Source organism: Microcebus murinus, chromosome 2 (genome assembly GCF_040939455.1).
Source record: "Microcebus murinus isolate Inina chromosome 2, M.murinus_Inina_mat1.0, whole genome shotgun sequence".
NCBI lineage: Eukaryota > Metazoa > Chordata > Mammalia > Primates > Cheirogaleidae > Microcebus > Microcebus murinus.
The window spans coordinates 3,568,140-3,589,274 of NC_134105.1; the positions used below are offsets into that span (position 1 = coordinate 3,568,140).

At 37.9% G+C, this 21,135-nt stretch overlaps 1 protein-coding gene across 8 annotated transcripts in view; it reads left to right on the forward strand.

Moving 5' to 3' along the window:
- PER3 (period circadian regulator 3) overlaps window positions 1–21,135 on the forward strand; it is a 54,291-nt gene that overhangs the window by 18,281 nt on the left and 14,875 nt on the right. For 4 of the 8 annotated variants that reach the window (XM_020281915.2, XM_075993682.1, XM_020281919.2 and 1 more), the window contains exons 12-19: window positions 602–730; window positions 1,013–1,142; window positions 6,511–6,643; window positions 7,475–7,599; window positions 7,839–8,012; window positions 13,193–13,423; window positions 13,837–14,522; window positions 16,583–16,694. In XM_020281915.2, coding sequence (XP_020137504.2) covers window positions 602–730; window positions 1,013–1,142; window positions 6,511–6,643; window positions 7,475–7,599; window positions 7,839–8,012; window positions 13,193–13,423; window positions 13,837–14,522; window positions 16,583–16,694 — 1,720 coding nt within the window. The other 4 variants (XM_020281921.2, XM_075993687.1, XM_075993696.1 and 1 more) reach the window with 4 other exon arrangements.

Consider the following 21,135-nt stretch of genomic DNA (forward strand, 5'->3'; position numbering starts at 1 on the left):
TTAAAACAATTTCAGTTTTGAAGGTGGGAGGAAAAGGATGGTAGGTCTCAGTGTCTCTAGCTATTATAAGGTAAATGTAGGAACAATTACATGTTGAAAAGAAATATCAAAGATGGTTTCTACTAGAGATTTAGTCAATGAGTTTGTAGTAAATAAAACTTACACTGTCACATAGAATAACTGTTCTCTGTAGTTTTCAAAATGTCTCCTATAAAATCTCCAGGGTGTGTGAAGCATCTGTCAAGTTCTTGAAAAAAAGTATGGTATATATTTAATTTTTTCTCTTCTAAACTCGGCTTAAAGAGCTAGAGTTTATTTTCATGTTTTTAAAAATTAACTATACTTTTAAAAAATGTGTTGTCCCAGAAATTCCTACCCAGACTAGAAAACAGGTCTTTGCCCTTGAGAATGACGGAAATGACAGAGGAATGCCTTTCATGACAGCATTAGGGTTCAAAGCATCAACCTAAACACACTTAATTTAGGAATTCGGAAATTTTGCTCTTAATTTTCGGATGATTCTAGATCAGCTCTGAGCTAAGCAGTGCCGCCATTTACATAGCCAGTAGTAACTCTGAACTTGTCCCGTCTGTCCTCCCAGCCAGTTCACGTGAGCGCTTCCAGCGGCTACGGCAGCCTGGGGAGCAGCGGCTCGCAGGAGCAGCAGGTCAGCGCCGCGTCCTCCAGCGGGTCCAGCGGGCACTGCGTGGAGGAAGCGCAGAGGGAGCCGGTGAGTGGGCGCGTGCTGTGTTCTTGGCTCAGTGTGTGTTTGTGACTCAATAACCTCATCTAATGAGAGAGATCGTGATCCATTCTGGGCGAGTAGGTGGCTGTAAAAAGAAAGTTTGTTGGTATCTGTGTACCTTGGCACAGTGGGAAACTGAATTAAAGTGATTACTGTGCTTTGTCATTATATCTCCAGAGAACCAGAAGTTAAGTTTATGTTGTTTATGTATCTTTTAATGCACATTTTTATGATTTTTGAAACATTTTTATCATTCCTTTTCCTAAGATGACCTTGCAGCAGGTCTATGCCAGTGTAAACAAAATTAAGAATCTGGGTCAGCAGCTCTACATTGAGTCAATGACCAAATCATCAGTCAAGCCAGCGAGGGGGACACACACAGAACTGCTTGGTGGTGGTAAGTTAGCAGGGCAGCCCCAAGGATCTCCTCCCGCGGGCTGTCACCTTCTGGCTAGACGTCATGTATGTGAGCCATGAGCATAAAGTCATGAACCTTTGTCGCTGCTTTGCATGTTTCTTTATTTGCCCAAGTAACGGTAGTAATGATGATAATAAGAGCAGCAGCAAATGCTGTTCTGAAAGCCAAATGCTCTTAGAATGTAGTTCCAGTACACTTTTACTGAAGACTTAACTTCTCTGAAAATACCAGCAACTTCATAGATTTTCCCACTTATATGAGCTATCTATAAACCAAAAGAGTTAATTTTAGAATGCATTTCAAATAACAAAGGATATTATAATCCTTTTCTGTCATTTCAAATGAATGGAGAATATTTTATGACCTAAATTGAATGAAAAACTTTGGCCTTTTTGTTGATAGATGTTTACTTTCCTCAAATATTAGGTAAAGAGCACTCCAGAAGAATTGGATCCATCCTATTAATTGGCATCATTTTGAAAAGTTAACCTAGCTACCTTATATAGTATAAGAAGGTTCTGTAATATAGAGATCAAATTAGATTGACATTTTAATTTATCTAACTTCCTCTTCATTTTTCTCCCTGAACATTATGATGGTTTTCAAAGTTGTGATGGATTTTGGACACCTAAATATTATTAATGATGTCTATTGTTTTGAAATGTAGGCATTTTACATAGTAGGGGTGAAATTTCCTGTCTAAGGTCAATAATAGCTATATTTTTTAGTACTTGACATGATTTACACCACAAAAAGTCAAACTGCTGTTCCCATAGGTAATGTCCCTGGGACCCTGTCTTAGTTTGCTATAACAAAACACCTGAGATGGGAAAATTTATAAACAACAGAAACTTCTCACAGTTTTCGAGGGTGGGAAGTCCAAGATCAGGGTGCTGATGTCTGGTGAGGGCCAGGTCTCTGCTTCCGAGATGGTGCCTTGAATGTCGCATCCTTATTGGGCTGGGGGATGAACTCTGTGTCCTCACATGACAGAAGGGATGGAAAGGCAAAAAAGGGACTTAGCTAGTTCCTTCCAGCCCTTGTATAAGGTCAACAATCCCAATTAAAAATGGCCAAGAGATCTGAACATTTCCAAAGAAGATATATAGACAGCAAATAGCATATGAAAAGATGCTGAATCTCATTAGTCATTAGACAAAAAGAAATTAAAAACACGTGAGATACCACCACATACCTGTTAGAATGGATAAATTGTTAGAAAACTGATAGTGCCAAGTGTTGGCAAGGATGCAGAGTAACTGGAACTCTCACATATTGCTGGTAGTGCACAATTGTGCAACCACTGTGGGAAGGTTTGATGGTTTCCTATAAAGTTAAATACAGTCTTACCATATGTCTTGGCAGTTCCATTCTTAGTTATTTACCCAAGTGAAATAAAAACTTAAGTTCACACAATAACTTATGTTCAGAATATAAAAGTGTGAAGATTTGTTGTACTTTTACTCACCAAACACTGGAAACAACCTAGATGTCATTCAACAGGTGAGGGGATAAACTGTGAGACATCAATACAATGGAATCTACTCAGCTTTGAAGAGGAATGAACTCGATTCATGCAGCAGTGTAAATAAATCTTAAATACGTTTTCTTCTAAGTGAAAAAAGGCAGAACTAGAAGATTACATATTGTCTAATTCCATTGTGGAAAAGCATTCTTTCTAGAAAACAGATCAGTATTTACCAATGGGAGAGGGAGTGACTACAAAGGGGCAGGTGTAGGGAAAATTTTAAGGAATAAAAATGTTCTTTTGGTTACTATGGTGATGAATGCACAACTTTTATGCATTTGCCAAAACCCATAGATGTGTATACTTCATCCTACCCCAAAATGCAGAGAGAACCCAAGATGACATGCAGGCAGTTATAAATTAATCTAACTATATTACAAATGAATAGTATAAACATATAAAAGGGAACGGGGAAGAAGGGAGCTAAATAGCTTTGGAAAACGGTGTTTTAACTGGATACCTTAGGGCTAAATACAAAACATTAACAAACACTGTATATTGTTTCCCACCAGAGTATGGGAGCTACTTTATACTAGGGTTAAACAAATTGGTGAATATGTTTTAGATAATGATAACAGATTCCTCACTGTCAGAGAAAGAAGTTACAGATAACCAAAAGGGGATCATCAGAATGAACTTTGTGGTATTGGATTGGAGTCTGAGGGTATCAGTACAAAGTCCTGGCCTTTTTGTTTAATATGTGGATGGACGGATGGGTAGACAAGGGTTCCTATACAGACATATATTTACTTGTCCTATCCATTGAGAGGACCTACAAGCTGGGACACATTTAGTAATGACCATACCTAGCACTCAAATCTTGTGGGTTTTGTTTTGTTTTGTTTTCAGTAAAAGGAATCAGGACCAGAAAGTAAAGAAATGCTCAAAAAAAAAAAAAAAAAAAAAAGTGTGAGGGTGGCATGTCAGGAGACAAATTGAAAGAGTTCCCAATGGCCCAAATTGGGCCAATTTGAGCAAAAAAATAATGATAGTATTGGATTATAACCCAACAAATGAAATACATATGCATGAATCCATACTGAAACAATTAATGAATAAATAAAAGAGGAAGGAGTAGAAGGCTAACTCTTCTTTATAGAAGTTTAATGTAAAAGAATGAGGAAAATAGAAAATTGCTATTAGAATTCCACAGTAATAATTGCTGCAGGGAATATCCTCCAATGAATGCTAAAATTATTATATGAAAGGGTTTTCTTTTACCACTGAAGTGTACACAGTTTAGTGGCATTAAATACATTTACATTGTTATGCAACCAGTAAGTGAAAGTTTAAGGGAAACAGGATATTTACATGATCTTAAAATATTCCCCCAAAACATGTATTGTTTACGTCAGGCGTCCTCAAACTACAGCCTGCAGGCCACATGCGGGTGTTTTTGCCCATTTGTTTTTTTACTTCAAAATAAGATATGTGCAGTGTGCATAGGAATTTGTTCATAGTTTTTTTTAAACTATAGTCCGGCCCTCCAATGGTCTGAGGGACAGTGAGCTGGCCCACTGTTTAAAAAGTTTGAAGACCCCTGGTTTACGTTATTTATTACATTATAAAACAGTGACCTCACACAGGAGAAACCTGACCCACACCACCTTAGCCAATGATCAGGGCAACCAAACGTGACCCTCACGTGCACTAGGCTGATGCACTAAGCAGGCATGAGCCTCTGTGGTTTCTTTCCCCAAATGCATAGCCTCAGTCTGACCATGAGAAAACACCAGAGAAACTCAAACTGAAGACCTACAAAACTCCTCACTGTGCTTCTCAAAAATGTCAAGATCAGGAAAGTAAGGAAAGACTAAGGAACTGCCACAAGTGGCAGTAGACAAAGGAGATGTGAGAAATAAGTGCAATGTAAGATCCTGGAACAGAAAAATGACATTTTAGTGGTAAAATGACAAAATCCAAATTCTGTATTTCCTTTAATAGCATTGTACTTAATTTCTTAGTTTGGTCATTTTATTATGGTTGTAAAGGTGTTGGCCTCAGTGGAAACTGGGTGAGGCACATATGGGAACTCTCTGGACTAGTTCTGCAACTCTTCAAGTCTAAAATTATTTCAAAAATTAAAAGTTAATGAGTAAGCTGGGCGCGGTGGCTCACGCCTGTAATCCTAGCACTCTGGGAGGCTGAGGCGGGCGAATTGCTTGAGGTCAGGAGTTCGAAACCAGCCTGAGCAAGAGCAAGACCCCGTCTCTACTATAAATAGAAAGAAATTAATTGGCCAACTAATATATATAGAAAATTAGCCGGGCATGGTGGCGCATGCCTGTAGTCCCAGCTACTCGGGAGGCGGAGGCAGAAGGATTGCTTGAGCCCAGGAGTTTGAGGTTGCTGTGAGCTAGGCTGATGCCACGGCACTCACTCTAGCCTGGTCAACAAGCGAGACTCTGTCTCAAAAAAAAAAAAAAGTTAATGAGTAAAAGTTAATACAGTCATTTTTCCATAAAACCCTCTAAAAATAGAGAGGTCTTTTTCAAGCCAGCTAAAAGTAACCTTTATTAACAACAACAGCGTCTAATGCAGGGGTCCTCAAACTTTTTAAACAGGGGGGCCAGTTCACTGTCCCTCAGACCGTTGGAGAGTGCGCACTGTGGGCCCGGGACGAGTAGGCTGCTACGCAGGACAGGCAGCTGCGGCAAGTGTACTAGGCGGCCCGCATGTGGCCCACTTGCTGTAGTTTGAGGATGCCTGGTCTAATGCTTCTTGCAAAACCTCCCAACTGTGCTTGGCATTATCAGTTGCTAATTTTTTGAGATAAAACCATGCCCTGTAGGATTTCCTCTTTTCTAGATGTTGTTTTTTAGCCTCATTTACTGGCTCAGTCTCTTCTATAGAAGTTTGAACACATTGACTGCCACACTGGAAAAATTTTTTTTTCCTTGGGGCCACAGTGTTTGATTATGAAAATAGAATAAAAACTTCAAAAACAAACATTCTTTATAATTTAAGGAAGGATGTGTTATTTTTTATTGTTTTCTGTGTGCGAGTTATATGCAACTGGGAAAATAGTTCACAGGGCTCCCAAGGTGAAGAGATGTGTGAGTTACATATGCTTCATGAGGCCCCGGTCTCAAAACTAGTGTGAGTTAAATACAACTCACATGGTAGTTAATGTGTTAAGTTCTTCAGTGCTCAGGCCTGGAGGTTTTGTTTTCCTCTCTGCACCTGTGGTGTCTGCTCTGATGGCCACTTGCCACATTTGGCAATTTAAATTCAAATTAAATTCAGTTAAAACTTTAGTTCCTCAATTGCTCGAGCCACATTCCAGTACTTAATGAGGCACGCACGGTATTAGTGATGACCATAGTGGACAGCACAAATAAAGAACAATTCTATCAGTCACCACAGAAAATTCTGTTGGACACAGGTCATGCTGTGTACTTTGCATTACGCCTCGTAAGACGTGCACAGTGGTATTCATCCCACCCTTAGTGACTCCAGGATTGACCAGTTGTACAGGTGGGGTCAGCTCAACATTGGAAAGTTCCTGTCAACCCTTCACCTGTAGTTTCCATTCCTTGATAATCTTTGCCTGAAGCATTTGTTTCAGTCCTGATTTTTTAAAATACAAATGTAACCATTCTATGTGTATCATGCTCTGCACCTTATTTTACTCATATTGTTAAGTGTTGTGGATATCTTTATATCAGTGCATTTAGATCTAAGCTCATTTTAATTGCTGTGTAATAGTCTATAAATGTATGTATCATAAAGTACCATGACTTAAGTTTATTGAATAAGTATATGTTCTTAACTACTTGCTAAATATTTTTAATTGCACAAACTTTCATTCTCTTTCAGATGAGCAGAAGGCCTTTTCTTCCTTTCAGACATTGAAAAATAATAGCCTGTGTACTGAGTCTTATGAGGATTTGAGGAAAGATGAGCACAGCCCATCCTATCAACAGATAAATTGTATTGATAGTGTTATCAGGTATGAGACATGGGTTTTGATAACATGTTCATTTTTCCCAAAAGCATACTTTGTCACTATGGAGCCTTCATAGAATTTTTAATAGCTGTCCTATCTAGATTTTTCACTATAAATTAGTAGATATTTATGAAGTACCTACTGCCTACAGTTCATAATATACCAAACATTATAGAGGGTACAGAAAATTAGAAGATGCACCCTTTATTTAAAGAAGCTATGGGCCGGGCGCTGTGGCTCACGCCTGTAATCCTAGCTCTTGGGAGGCCGAGGCGGGCGGATTGCTCAAGGTCAGGAGTTCAAAACCAGCCTGAGCGAGACCCCGTCTCTACTATAAATAGAAAGAAATTAATTGGCCAACTGATATATATATAAAAAAAAAAAAAAAATTAGCCGGGAATGGTGGCGCATGCCTGTAGTCCCAGCTACCCGGGAGGCTGAGGCAGAAGGATCACTCGAGCCCAGGAGTTTGAGGTTGCTGTGAGCTAGGCTGACGCCACGGCACTCACTCTAGCCCGGGCAACAAAGTGAGACTCTGTCTCAAAAAAAAAAAAAATAAAAATAAAAAAAATAAAAAATAAAAAAAAAATAAATAAATAAAGAAGCTATGGTATAGTTGAGAAGACAAAACCTAATCTTGCCAAAATTAAATAGTGTAAGATTTAAAGATCTATTCAAGACCATAGTGAAAGAGATGTTACAGGCCAGTGGTTGAGGCAGGATGGTCAGGGAAGAAAGTACAAAGTACCTAAATGGTGTGAGAAAAGCAGAGAGGTAGGAAATGGTCCAGTTAAGGGACAGGTGAGAACAGATGACCTAATTATGTTGTTGTAGATACCTGAAGAGCTACAACATTCCAGCTTTGAAAAGAAAGTGTATATCCTGTGCAAATACAACTTCTTCATCCTCAGAAGATGACAAACAGAACCTCAAGGCAGATGATGTCCAAGCATTGCAAGGTACATGAATGCCCTTCAGTGTTAGATGCAAAGAATTATAAATCCATCCTTTGTTTCTCTTTAATGTCTTATCTTTAATTATTTGATTGCAATCATAAAATCCTGTTGTCATATTACTGCTTTATGGCCAGTAGGCTTTAATTTGTCAGTTACAAACTTCTGTGAATTCTTTGGGTCTTTTATATGAATTTCCTATTGGGAATTTCTCTTTTGACTGTCAGTTTCTCTTATATCACCAGCTGTTTCTGAGATCCCAGCCATACCTAAGTCAGAAATGCCAACAAATGCATGGTCCACAGACGCTGGAGGAGCAGCTCCGCAGACCTTGTCCACCGCGGCGCTGGGCCTGGGCTCGGGCGTGAGCCAGTGCAGTTACAGCAGCACCCTGGTCCATGTCGCACCCACGGAGCCAGGTACCACGTTGCCTGTTACTGTGAACCTGTACCCAACAGCAGATGTACCATCAGGAGAAAACAAGTCATTAATACCATTTGCTTAGTTATAACTAATAAATCATAAATATTTTCTCCTTCCTTCAATTCAATTAAAGTGTTTTAGGGAATGTTACTATGTTTGTGTTAGTCACATATTTTGAACTATATCACTCTTACGTTATTTGTCAGCGACATCATTTGACGCATATAAAGCACTTAGAACAATACCTGACAAGTGTGTGGTTGTAAGCCCTCAGTTGGTGTCAGCCACAGTTAATGCAGTTATTGACAGGACGTGTTAGTTTACTTTGTCACTGACCTTTAGAGAAGGTGTTGACTCACCTGCATTTCCCCTGTGTTGACTGTAGTTGTGACTGAATCAACCACACTTACATATACATGTTTGTATTGGTCTGATAACAATGAGTAGAGTATGTTTAAAACTCTCCATTTAACAATATAATTACTTGGTAAATCGTTTTAATCTAATGTTTCTTATCCTTTTTCATTGCCCATAACAGTTTGGTAGTTGAAGAAATGGTGAAAATGTGTTAAATTGGGTTTTCAGATTATCTCTAGTTTATCTTTCTTCAGTGGCATGCTAGTTAATACATGAGGAGCTGTTTCTGTGTGCCGCTCCCTGTTCTTAGCTCATCATAGCTGTTAACTCACTAAATCCTCCCGACAGCCCTGTGATGGAGAGCGTGGTTCTGACAAGAGGGGCTGTGGGTTGGGGGGGAAAGACCAGAGACACAACTGTTGTGAGATCAGATTCTGTTTCTAAGTACCCAGACAGAAACAGAGCTTTATTGGAGCTGAGCCAGCGCCTCAGGACAGGAGCATGTGCACATTTTTTAGTGTGCCTTTTCTTAGCACTTTGGGTTCCTGTGTGGGCATGTAGCTGTCCATGCCACAGCCTGTACAAATTTGGTCTCACCCAACAATGTGGAAAGCTCTTTTTTTGACTATGCCACTGTGCTTTTGTTTTTTTTAAAGACAGTCTGTCGCCCTGACTAGGGTGCACAGGTGTCATCATAGCTCACAGCAACCTCAAACTCCGGGCTCAAGCGATCCTCCTGCCTCAGCCTCCCGAGTAGCTGGGACTACAGACATGCACCACTGTGTGCAGCTAATTTTTCTGTTTTTAGCAGAGCCAGAGTCTCTCTCTTGCTCAGGCTAGTCTCGAACTCCTGAGCTCAAGCGATCCTCCCGCCTCGGCCTCCCAGAGTGCTAGGATTACAGCAGTGAGCCACTGTGCCCCACTGTGCTTTTTATATCGTATGTTACCACTTTGAATGAATTTATGCTAAAATCTATATGCTTTGTGAAATATTTACTGATAATAGTTTCTCCTGATGTTAAATCAGTCTCAACATCTACAAGCCTGTATCTTTATCCCAAAGAGAAAAAAACAGAATCAGAGCCCAGATGTTCTTAAGCTATGTAGTATCTCTGTCTTTTGCTTTCTGGAAAGCTTATATTCATTCCTACCGTTTACCTCCTGACTCTAATTTGGGGTCTGAGGATCATGATCACAAAGGCATTTCCTTGCAAGTTATTATCTTCACTTTATATATGGGACAGTTAAAGCACAAACAAATGAAGTAACTTATCCAGAGTCACAGGGTACATGAGTAATAGAATAGGAAATCACATATTGACAGTCTCCAGAAGCCGTTGTCATTATAGGCATTTTAGACCTATAGAATAATCTAATGAAGGTAGAATATGAGATACAAAGATTAACTAAAAAGCCAATTGATAAATTGAACTTTGTAAAAATACTCAATCCAAAAGAAGGGCAGGAAAGGAGAAATAGATTAACAACAAAGAAACAGAGGGAACAAGCCAAACAAATAATAAAATAATAGCTCTGAATTCATAAAATGACAAAATTGACTCATAAACACAGCAATTGAAAGGCAAAAATTATCAGAACAGATAAAAAAAATCAAGGCCCAACTATATGTTGTCTGCAAAGTACAATTTAAATTCATAAACAGGTTGAAAGTAAATGTATGGAAAAAATGGATGGACAATTCAAACAATAAGCATAAGAAGACGGGCTCCTGTGTTAACATATATATAAAATAGATTTCAAGGCAGGGTCATTTCATAATGGTAAGATAGTCAATTCATCAGAAAGACATAAAGTCATGTGTGTTCACTAATAATAGCTGTGAAGGATATAAAGCAAAAGTGGAAAGAGTTAAAGAGAAAAATAGTCTTCCCATAATCATGGTTGGAAGATTTTATTAGTACACCCCCCCTCTCTGTAATGGATGAAGCATCTAGGCAAAAAATAAGTAAAGAAATAGATGATCTGAACAACATTTATCAGCCACCTTGCCTCATATGTAGAGAACATGACACCCAATAACTGCATAATACACATTATTTTCAAGTGCACACAATATGTTCATTGAGATTTAAAACATGTTGGGCTGTAATAAAGTCTCAAATTTAAAAGTACTGAATGATAAACTACTCTCTGGCCAGAGTGAATTAAATTAAAAATCAGTAATCAGATATTTAAATCCAAACATTAACACATTTATAAATAATCCATGATTCAAAATAGAAATCACAAAGAGAATTAAAAAATATTTCAAAATCAACAATAATGAAAGGACAGTATAAAGTTTGTGGGATGCAGCTAAAAACAGCTAATAAGGAGATTAATGGCTTTAAATGCTAATGAAATGTCTCAAATCAGTGATCTAAAGTTCCAATTTAGGAAGCTAGCAAAAGAAGATCAAAGTAAACCCAAGGTAGAAGGAAGGAAGTAATAAAGATAAAAACAGAAATCAGCAAAACAGAAAAATAGACTGTTAGAGAAAAGTAAAGCTAAAACTTGGTTTTCTAAAAAGATGGACAAAATTGATCAACCCCTTATGCCAGTATAGAATGGTCTTGATTCGTGTAGCTTTATAGTAGGTCTTGAAATCAGGTAGTGTAAATCCTCCAACTTTGTTCTTTTTCAAGATTGTTTTGAATATTTTAGGTCTTTTGTCCATATAAATAGACTCAGTTTCTCAGTGTCTTTTTTCCTTATTTTGGGGTTGTATTTCCCACTTCTTGGCATGCCTGGTGATTTTTGACTGGATGCCAGACATTGTGAATGGTGCTGAATATTTTTGTACTCCTGTAAATGTTCTTGAGCTTTATTCTGGGACCCAGTTAGGTTACCTGTAAACAGACTGATCCTTTTAGGCCTTGCTTTTTGACTTTGTTAGGCAGGACCGGTGCAGTATGTAGTCTAGGCCTGATTTTTCTCTGCTACTGAGGCAAGATCCTTCTGAGTACTGTGTCCAGCGCCACGTGAGTTACGAGATTTTCTCGTCTGGCTGATGGGAACAAGCACTGTTCTCCATCTTGTGTGAGCCTCAGTTGTTTTTCCCTCTAATCCTTCAGGTGGTTTTTCCTCACGTGAGTGTGCTAGTGAGCACTCTTCTGCATGCTCAAGGGTTCCCTGTGGCTCTCAGTTCTCTGTGCTGCTCTTTCCTTTCCGGTTCTCTTTCCTGGAAACTCCAGCCACCATGACTTAAGCCAACTCTCAGCTCTGCCTCTTCAACTGAGGGAGGTCACCAGACTCCCCCCAGGTCCCCTTGCCTATGCTTTGGAAACTCCTCAGACAGTAAGCTGGGGCAGTCCTAGGGCTCACCTCCTTTGTTTCATGTCTTCAGGGGTCACTCTCATCATTATTACTTGATGTTCAGTGCCTTGAAACCTATCGTTTCATATATTTTGTCTGTTTTTATTTCAGTCATTTCAGGCAGGAGGTAAATTCAGTTCAATCCCGGTTACTCCATCTTGGCCGGAAGCGGAAGCCCTCTGTCTGCCATGTTGGCTTAGACCAGGCAGAGCCCACTTCTGGAAGCAGGCTGGGGCCAGACCCACCCAAACCTCCTGGCTGCCACACTGCAGGCCAGAGGGGGAACAGATGTTGCGGGAACCCACCGCAGTGCTCATCATAATCTTTTGTTCTTGGACGAAGTAATTTTTAGAAGCGATACATAAATATGTATAACCATTATATATCAACAATAAATCAATTAAAATGTACAACTATTAGGCCGGGCGCAGTGGCTCACGCCTGTAATCCTAGCTCTTGGGAGGCCGAGGCGGGCGGATTGCTCAAGGTCAGGAGTTCAAAACCAGCCTGAGCAAGAGCGAGACCCCGTCTCTACTATAAATAGAAAGAAATTAATTGGCCAACTGATATATATAGAAAAAATTAGCCGGGCATGGTGGCGCATGCCTGTAGTCCCAGCTACTCGGGAGGCTGAGGCAGAAGGATCGCTCGAGCCCAGGAGTTTGAGGTTGCTGTGAGCTAGGCTGACGCCATGGCACTCACTCTAGCCTGGACAACAAACCGAGACTCTGTCTCAAAAAAAAAAAAAAAAAAATGTACAACTATTATATATCAATAATAAATATGTAAACAAATATAAAAGAAGCAATCCACAGCCCATCCACAAATGATTAGTAAACTGTGTTACACACATAAAATGGAACCCCATGCAGTATGCAAAAGTGTGAGACAACTGTCTGTTGTCTGTGTCTGTACTGATAAAGTTCTCCAAGGGATATTGTTAAGTGAAAAAAGTAAGTTGCAGACTAATGTACACATATGCCTATTGGGTCACAGTAGGGTTGAGGGAGGAAGGTAAGAATCTATCTGATTCGTTCATCTATGCATGAAGAAACTGGAAGGATATATAGAAGAAACAGTTTCTTGTGGGGAGAATGAATAAGAACTAGGAAGATGGTGGACAGGGATGGGGAGCATTTACTGAATACCTTTTTAATACTTGTTGATTTTTGAACCACAGGAATATATCACCTATTTAAAAATAAATTCAAAAATAACAATTTTGAGGAATTCAGGGAGAGAGAAAATGTTTACAATAAAAACAAAATTTAAATAAATAAATATGTGCATACTGATTATTACAACTCCATAAAATATATATGCATTTGTACAAAGAATATAAAGACTAAAAAATAAGAATTTCTGTTCTAAATTGATGAAGTTTTATATATTCCAGTAGTTATAATAATGTTTGTAAAAATGTATTGAAAGGTAATTTTAAAAGTAAAAATACCTACCAATTATTGATAGGAATTAAACTTAAATATGTCTTCTTCTACCTCAGCAGAGGATGCTACCCTAGCATGTGAGCCCTGGACCCTAAACACACAGCCAGTTCCTTTGACCTCAGAAGAATTCAGAAGTGTAGGGCTCACAAAGGCTGTTCTATCAGCCCACACACAGAAGGAAGAACAGAATTACGTTGACAAATTCCGGGAAAAGATCCTGTCATCACCCTACAGCTCATATCTTCAGCAAGAAAGCAGAAGCAAAGCTAAATATTCATATGTTCAAGGTAAATAAATTTTTAAAAATATATACCATTAACACATGTCTGTAGCTATTACAAATCATGTGTCGGTACTGGGAGATTAGCAGTGGGCAACAGGAGTTTTACTTGTAAGAAACTGATTGACAGATGTTAAAATAAAGCTATTTATATAAACAATTTATCTAGGATATTTCTTTAGATCCTAGGTCTGAGAAACTGGTTTTTCTAAGAAACTGATTGAGAGATACTGAAATGAGTTTATTTTATAGCAACTCTTCTTGTCCAGAATTTTGTTCATTGTTTTGGACTACTTTTTGCCATTCTGGTATTATTGGCAAATGTGTATTCCTTTGTACTCTTGTAACTACCTATAAATAACATTATTCTCTTTTTCAGGTTTAATTTTCCATAATGTGCTTCCATGTTTATCCTTCCAGGAGATTCTACTTCCAGGCAGACAAGATCAGCTGGTTGCAAGAAAGGGAAGCACAAACGCAAGAAGCTGCCTGCGCCGTCCGGCAGCAGCAGCTATGAAGCTGGCTCCGGCTCCCGTGCCGGGGGTGCGCCTGGGCACACGCAGCCCTGGTGCCCTTCCACTGCCCCCTGTCCTCACGCCTCCAGCCTGGCACTCCCGTCTGCTGTGATGATTCCCAGCCAGGCCCCTTATCTCATCCCAGCTTTTCCCCTCCCAGCCACGGCCTCTCTGGGGAGAGAATGTGCAGCGTCAGGAACTGCCCTGGAGCGTCTGCCTGAGCCGCCGCCCTCCAGTGGCTTGATGTCCCTTCCAGCATTCCCTTCTCCTTACTTGGACACTTTTATGACCATTTTCCTGCATGACATCCCCGTCTGTCCTCTCTTGTCATCAGCGCTCTTTCCACATCCATTCTTGGGAGCAGCAGGCTCTTTTGAAATCTCAGCAATGGCTCCAAACCTAGGGCCACCACCTGCAGTCACCAGCCCCAGGGGAGCCGAGGAAGAGTGGGAGACTCACAGTGGCGAACACCTGTTTATTAACTCAAGGAGCAGCTCACCATTGCAGCTGGACTTACTTCAGGAGGAGATGCCCAGGTCTTCTGAATTCTCAGACCACATGAAACGAGATGTTTACCTAGAAGCTGAGCATGTAAGTGATGCTTATTTTCAACAGAGAGAGTCAGAAAGTGAGAAAGTAAACGTCTTATTAAAATGAAGGCAGTTGGCTTAGGGCTCAGCATTGACAGCCTGCGTGAGTCCTCTGCACTGCTACCCTGTTGAGGCTGCAAGCCTTATTCTGAGTAAACACCTGGGTAAATACAAAATGTATCTATCTGACTCCACTTGAAAAACAGGAATGAAAGAATCTATGCTGTGGTTTCTTAGATACTTTGTGAGGTTTTTCCCAAAGTGCTCTCTTTCGGGTTTTCTATATGAACTGGGTTCCTATCTCCCTTTTAAAATTTGATATCTAGGTATTAAATTTAAGTATTTTCATTGCCTATAAAATAGATTTTCTTACTTACAACTGGGGTTGTGGTTGGTAAGATGAGAGTAAGCCAGATTGGCAAGATATGAATGTAGTGATCGTGCTTTTTCGTGCATAGTTTGTAGGATAGCAGGTGTGTATGAAGAGGGTGTATGAAGAGGGTAGAGCCACTTAACGTTATCAGTAGAGCAAGGACTTTATAGTTTCACTATGACATGACTGAAACATGTCATTTTCAAAAACAAACACTTTTTCATCAGTTTCCATTAACTTAGCTTAAACTTTGGGCACTGACCATATTATATTTAAATATAGAATCCAAGATGAGTGTGAACATTTACACAAGTTTTTGTTTGATCTGTCCTTCAAGGTGTAATACCCTTCTTTAACAGATGTTCAAAGTCTAATGATCCAAATCAAGAAAATATGTTCGCTTTTGAAAGCCTGGTATTAGTGCACTTGTTAAAATCCAAGGCCAGGCAGCCTTTCACAGTGAGCAAAGCCTGCGATCCAAATCCCAGCTCTCCCACCAGTTAGGTGGGTTAGTTTAAACGAGTTATTTAACCTTTTTTTGTTTGTTGTTTTTTCTCATTAGAAACATGGAAAGATTACTACTTCATAGCTTTTCCTGAGTACTAAATGATGTAGTATTTTTATAGTACTTCTCCCCTTGCAGTAGAAGCTCCAGGACAGCTGGAAGTTTATTTTGTTCATTGTTATATTCCTAGGGTTTGAAATAGGGCTCAGAACATATAAAATGTTAACTGTGTATTTGCTGAATGACAAATAAAATTAAAGCTCACGCTTGTATGATGCCTGGAATGTAGTAGGTGTTTGGAAAACAGTAGTACATCTAATATTATATAGAAAGGAACTTGGATCACATTCATGGGGGCAGGCTGAAAAGTTTTCACTTCTCGGTTATGTTTGTGAATTTTATTCTGTTTAACATGTGAAGTTGAAGATCTGCCCATTACAGTCGTCCCCTCGTGTCCGTGGAGGATGCTTCCCAAGACCCCCAGTGGATGCCTGAAACCATGGACAGTACGTGGATAGCACAGAACCCTATACACAGAATGTCTTTTCCTATACATACATGCTTGTGATAAGTTTAATTTATAAATTAAGCACAGTAAGAATTGAACAATAATAACAAAATAGAACATTTAGTATGCTAATTGTTCACAGTTTCACTGATAGGTTTGTTCTTACCAAAGATCATAACAATCTCAACATCCACTTATTTTCTTTCCTTATTATGTCAAGAACTTTCCTATTTTCACTTAAATGAAGCACTTTATGGCTTCTCTTTGGCCTGTCCCAATTGCCAGCATCGCTTCTGTTGTGCTTTGGGGCCACTGTCAAGTAAAATCCGATTACTTGAACACAAGCACAGTGATACCAGGACAGCAGATCTGCTAAGGGACTAATGGGGGCATATACAGCGTAGAGACGCTGGACAAAGGGGTGATTCCCACGCCAGACTGGATGCAATAGGATAGCTCGAGATGGCATCACACTCCTCAGCACGGAGCACAATTTACAACTTACAAATTGTTTATTTCCAACTTTTTTATTTAATATTTTTGGAACAGAGTTGGCGGTGGGTAACTGAAACTGCAGAAAGCAAAACGATAGATAAAAGGGAATGATTGTATTTTGTAATTTGATGTTTGAGATGCTAAAATTAAAGTGTCTTTTCTTGTGTCGTTGCTTTCTAGCAATGTGTTATAGGCAAGAGTGGGAATAAGAATGGTCATTCAGCTGCCAGCGTGCTGTCCCCAGTGTTACTGTGCAAGGAGTCTCCACCTGGAGCCGGTTCTGCAGCGTCAGGTAGTGGGTTAGGATTACCAGTCTTCAAACTCTATTGCTCGGCGATCACTGTGTGATGCACTATCACTGTGTACACCAGGCACTGGAGTAGAAGTAAACGTTTTTTTTTCCTTTTTGTAAGCTTTACTGGGGTAATTTACATACAGCAAAATTCACCAATTTTCGGTATTCAAAACAAGAATTCCGATAGATGTGTACCTTAGTGAAACCACCACTGCAGTCACCACGTAGAACATCCAGCATCACCCCAAAAAGTTATTTGACCCTTTGTGGTCAGTTCTTGCCCTGATCCTCTGGCTCCTGGCAGCCATTGATATTCTTTAGTTTTGCTTTTTCTATAATTTCTTATAAATTGAATCGAACGGTATGTAGTCTTTTGTCTTAGGTCTCTCTGAGTTAGCATAGTGCTGTTGAGATCCACCCCTGTTGTGTGTAGCAGCAGGTGGTTTCTTTTTGTTGCTGAACAGAATCACATTGTACGGACAGCCATTCCCCAGTTGTTGGTTATTGGCTGTCCATTTGGGGGTATTAGGAATAATGCTGTTATGAACATTTGAGTATGAGGCTTTTTGTGGATATATGGTTTCATTTCCCTTGGGTAAATACCTAGAAATGAAATTGCTAGGTTATGTGGTGAGTGTGTGATTAACTTTATTATTATAGAACCTGCCAAACCTTTTTCCAAAGTGCTTTTGTACCATTTTATTTCTGTTAGCTGTGTATGAGTTCCAATTTGACACATATCCTAGCCAATGCTGGGTCTTGTCCATCATTTTAATTTTAGCTATTCCAGTGGGTGTGTAATGATACCTCATTGTGGTTTTAATTTGCATTTGTTTATTGACTAATGATGTTGGGTATCTTTTCATGTACTTACTTGCCGTCCATGTGTTATCTTTGGTGGTATCTATTCAGATCTCTTGCACATTTTTTTAAATTTGATTTTTTATTTTCTTATTGTGTAGAAAGAGTTCTGTGTATATTCTAAATACAAATCCTGTATCAAATACTTGTTTTACAAAAATTTCCTCCCTATGTATGGCTTGCCTTTTCATTTTATTAACAATGTCTTTTGAAGAAAAAATTTTTTTTTATTTTGATGAAGTTCAACTTATTGATTTTTCTTTTATAGGTCATGCTTTTTGTGTTATTTTAAAGAAATCTTTGCCTAACCAAAAGTCACTAAGATTATGTTTTTTCTTGGAAGTTGTATAGGTTTAGCTTTTATAGCGTAGGTCCATGATCCATGTTAAGTTACTTTTTGTAGGCGGTGTGAGGTGAGGGTTGATATGGTTTCTTTGCATGTAAATATCCATTTGTTCTTGTCCTATTTGTTCAAAGGACTAATCTTTCTCCCATTGAATTACCCTGGCACCTTGTTGAAAATAAATTAGCCATGTATGTGTGGGTCTGTTTCCTGGCTCTCTTTTCTGTTACATTGATCTATGTGGCTAGGTTTAGGCTAATACCATACTCTTTTGAGTAATGTAGCTTTCAAATAGGACTTAAAATCTGATGAAGTGAGTCCTCCAACTGTATTCTTTTATAAATGGTTTTGAATATTCTAGTTCTTTTGTCCACATAAATTATGGAATCAGTTTCACAGTTGCTACAAAAAGTTTGCTAGCATTTTAATTGAAATTGTGTTGAGTCTATAGATCAGTTTGGGAAGGATTATCCTAGTGATACTGATTCCTCTGATGCATAAACATGGTATATTTGTCTATTCATGTAGGTCTTTAATTCTTCTCAATCTTGCTAAACTTTATTATTATTATAATAAACTTTATTATTTTTAATAAAATAAATAATATAATAATAAACTTTATTATTTTTAGTAGTTCTTTATAGATTCTGTAGGACTTTTCTACATAGTCTTATTGTCTGAAAATACAGTTTTACTTTTTCCTTTTCCACCTGTGTGTCTTTCTTTATTTGTCTTGCCTTATTGAATTGGCTAGGACCCCAGTGCAGTGTTGAATAGAAATAGCAAAACAGACATACTTGCCTTATTCACAGTCTTAAGGGGAAAGCAGTCAGAGTTTCACCATTAAGTATGTTAAATGTAAGTTTTCCTTGAATGTCCTTTATCAGACTGAGGAAGTTCCTTTCTATTGCAGGTTTACTGAGATGCTTTGTCTGCATATATTGAGATAATCCATTTGGTTTTTCTCCCTTATTCTATTAATATGGTGAATTATTATACATTAATTTTCAAATAATAAATTAACTTTGCCTTTGGTCATGCTATTTCATCCTTTTTACATATTGCTGGATTCTCTTCTTAATATTTTGTTGTGGATTATTATACCTGTTTTGCAGAATATTGGTCCATCACTTTCTTTTCCTATAGTGTCTTTGGTTTTGGTATCAGGGTAAGGCTGGCCTCAAAAAATGTGTTGAGAACTGAAAGAGTTTGTATTGCATTGGTATTTCTTCTTTATGTATTTGGTGGCATTCACCAGTGAATCTGTATGGGCCTGGAGTTTTCTCAGTGGGAAGGATTTGAACAACAAATTTTAATTCTTTAATACAGGTCTACTCAGGTTATCTGTTTCCTATTGAGTGATCTTTGGTAGTTTGTATCTTTTAAGGAATTTATCTATTTCAACTAATTTGTTGAGTTTATTGGCATGAAGTTTTTTATAATATTTCCTTATAGTTTTAATGTCTTAAGATCTATGGTAATGTCCCTTATCATTGCTGATATTAATAATATTTTCCTGATAAGCCTGACTATATGTTTATCAATTTTAATAACTTCTAAAAGGAGCAACATTTGGTTCCATTCGATTTCTTCCTATTTTTTTTTTTTTTTGGTTTTGTATTTTATCATTTTATGCTCTAATTATTATTGCTTCCTCTTTTTTGTTTACTTTGGATTTTATTACACTTGTTCTCGTTTCTTATGGTGGAAGCTTAGATCATTGATTTGGGACCTTCCCACCACCCCAATATAAAAATTTAATGCTCTAAGCACTGTTTTAGCTGTATCCCTCAAATTTTGATAGGTTGTGCTTTCATTTTTTTTAAGTCCAAAATATTTCTAATTTCCCTTGTTTTTTTCTTCTTTGATCCTTGGGTTATTTAGAAACGTATTTCCTAATATTTGGAGATTTTCCAGATATTTTTATTTTACTGATATCTAATTTAAATACAGTCAGAGGACATTTTTGTTTTTATTTTTAGTTTACTGAGACTTTGTATACTGGCCTGGAATTTAGTCTGTCTTGGTAACTGTTTTATGTGTGCTACAAAAGAATATGTGTTGCTGTTGTTGAGTCATTTGTTCTATAAATGTAAAAAATAGATTAAGGTTGGTAACATTAATCCAGCCTTCTACATGCTCACTGATTTTCTGTCTGTTTTATCATTTATTATTATAGGGCTCTTAAACATACAGCCTTAAAAGGTAAAAAATATCTATAAATAGTACAACCATATGTTGACTGGTTTATTTATAGACAAAATGTGGATTTTTATCTCAGTTCAACGAGTTTTTGCTTCACATATTTTGAAGCTCTTTTATTAAATGCATACACAGTTAAGACTATTATATGCTCTTGATAAATTGTTCCCTTTATCATGAAATATACCTTGCTTTGAAATCTACTTTGTCTGATATCAGTGTATCCAGTCCAACTTTATTTTGGTTTGTGTTTACATGGTATATTTTTTTCCATCCTTTTATTTTACTTATCTGTATCTTTGTATTTAAAGTAAGTTTCTTGTAACCAGCATATAGTTGGGTATTGTTTTTAATATGACAATCTCTGCCTTTTCATTGGAGTGCTTGCTTAGACCATTTAATGTGATTATTGATATGGTTAGGTTTAAAATAAATCTTCCATCTTGCTGTTTATTTTCTGTTTATCTCATCTGCCCTTTCTTCCTTTTGTTCCTCCTCTCCTCTTCCTTTTGGGTTAATTATATATATATATATTTTTTTTTTTAATTTTGCCTTATTTTTAAAGTTGTTGCTCTAAGATTTACAGTTTATATCTTTCACTTATCACAGTTTGCCTTCAAATATTATGCCTAATATATCACTTTATGTATTAGAACCTTAAAACAGAGTACTTCCATTCTCAGGTTATATTTTGTGTTATTTTTGTCATACATTTTATCATGTGTAATAAACTCCACAATAACATTGTTGTTATTTTAAAGATATTTTTTGATGAGGAAATTTTTTTTTTTAGTATTTACCCATATACTTTTTAAAAAAATTATACACTTTTTTTGTAGGTGTTTTAATTTTTTGAAAGTTAGTGAGAAGGCTCTGGAAATGTCAGATGCAAGATAGGGAAGGAATGATCTGTAAGGCTCCATAGAAGCCAGAAAGGGTTGGGGCTTGGCATGAATGGCTTCTCTATTGTCATTGGAGGAAGGTGAGGAGGAAGGGCGTATATGATTAATCTTCTATGTTCGGTATCAGGAA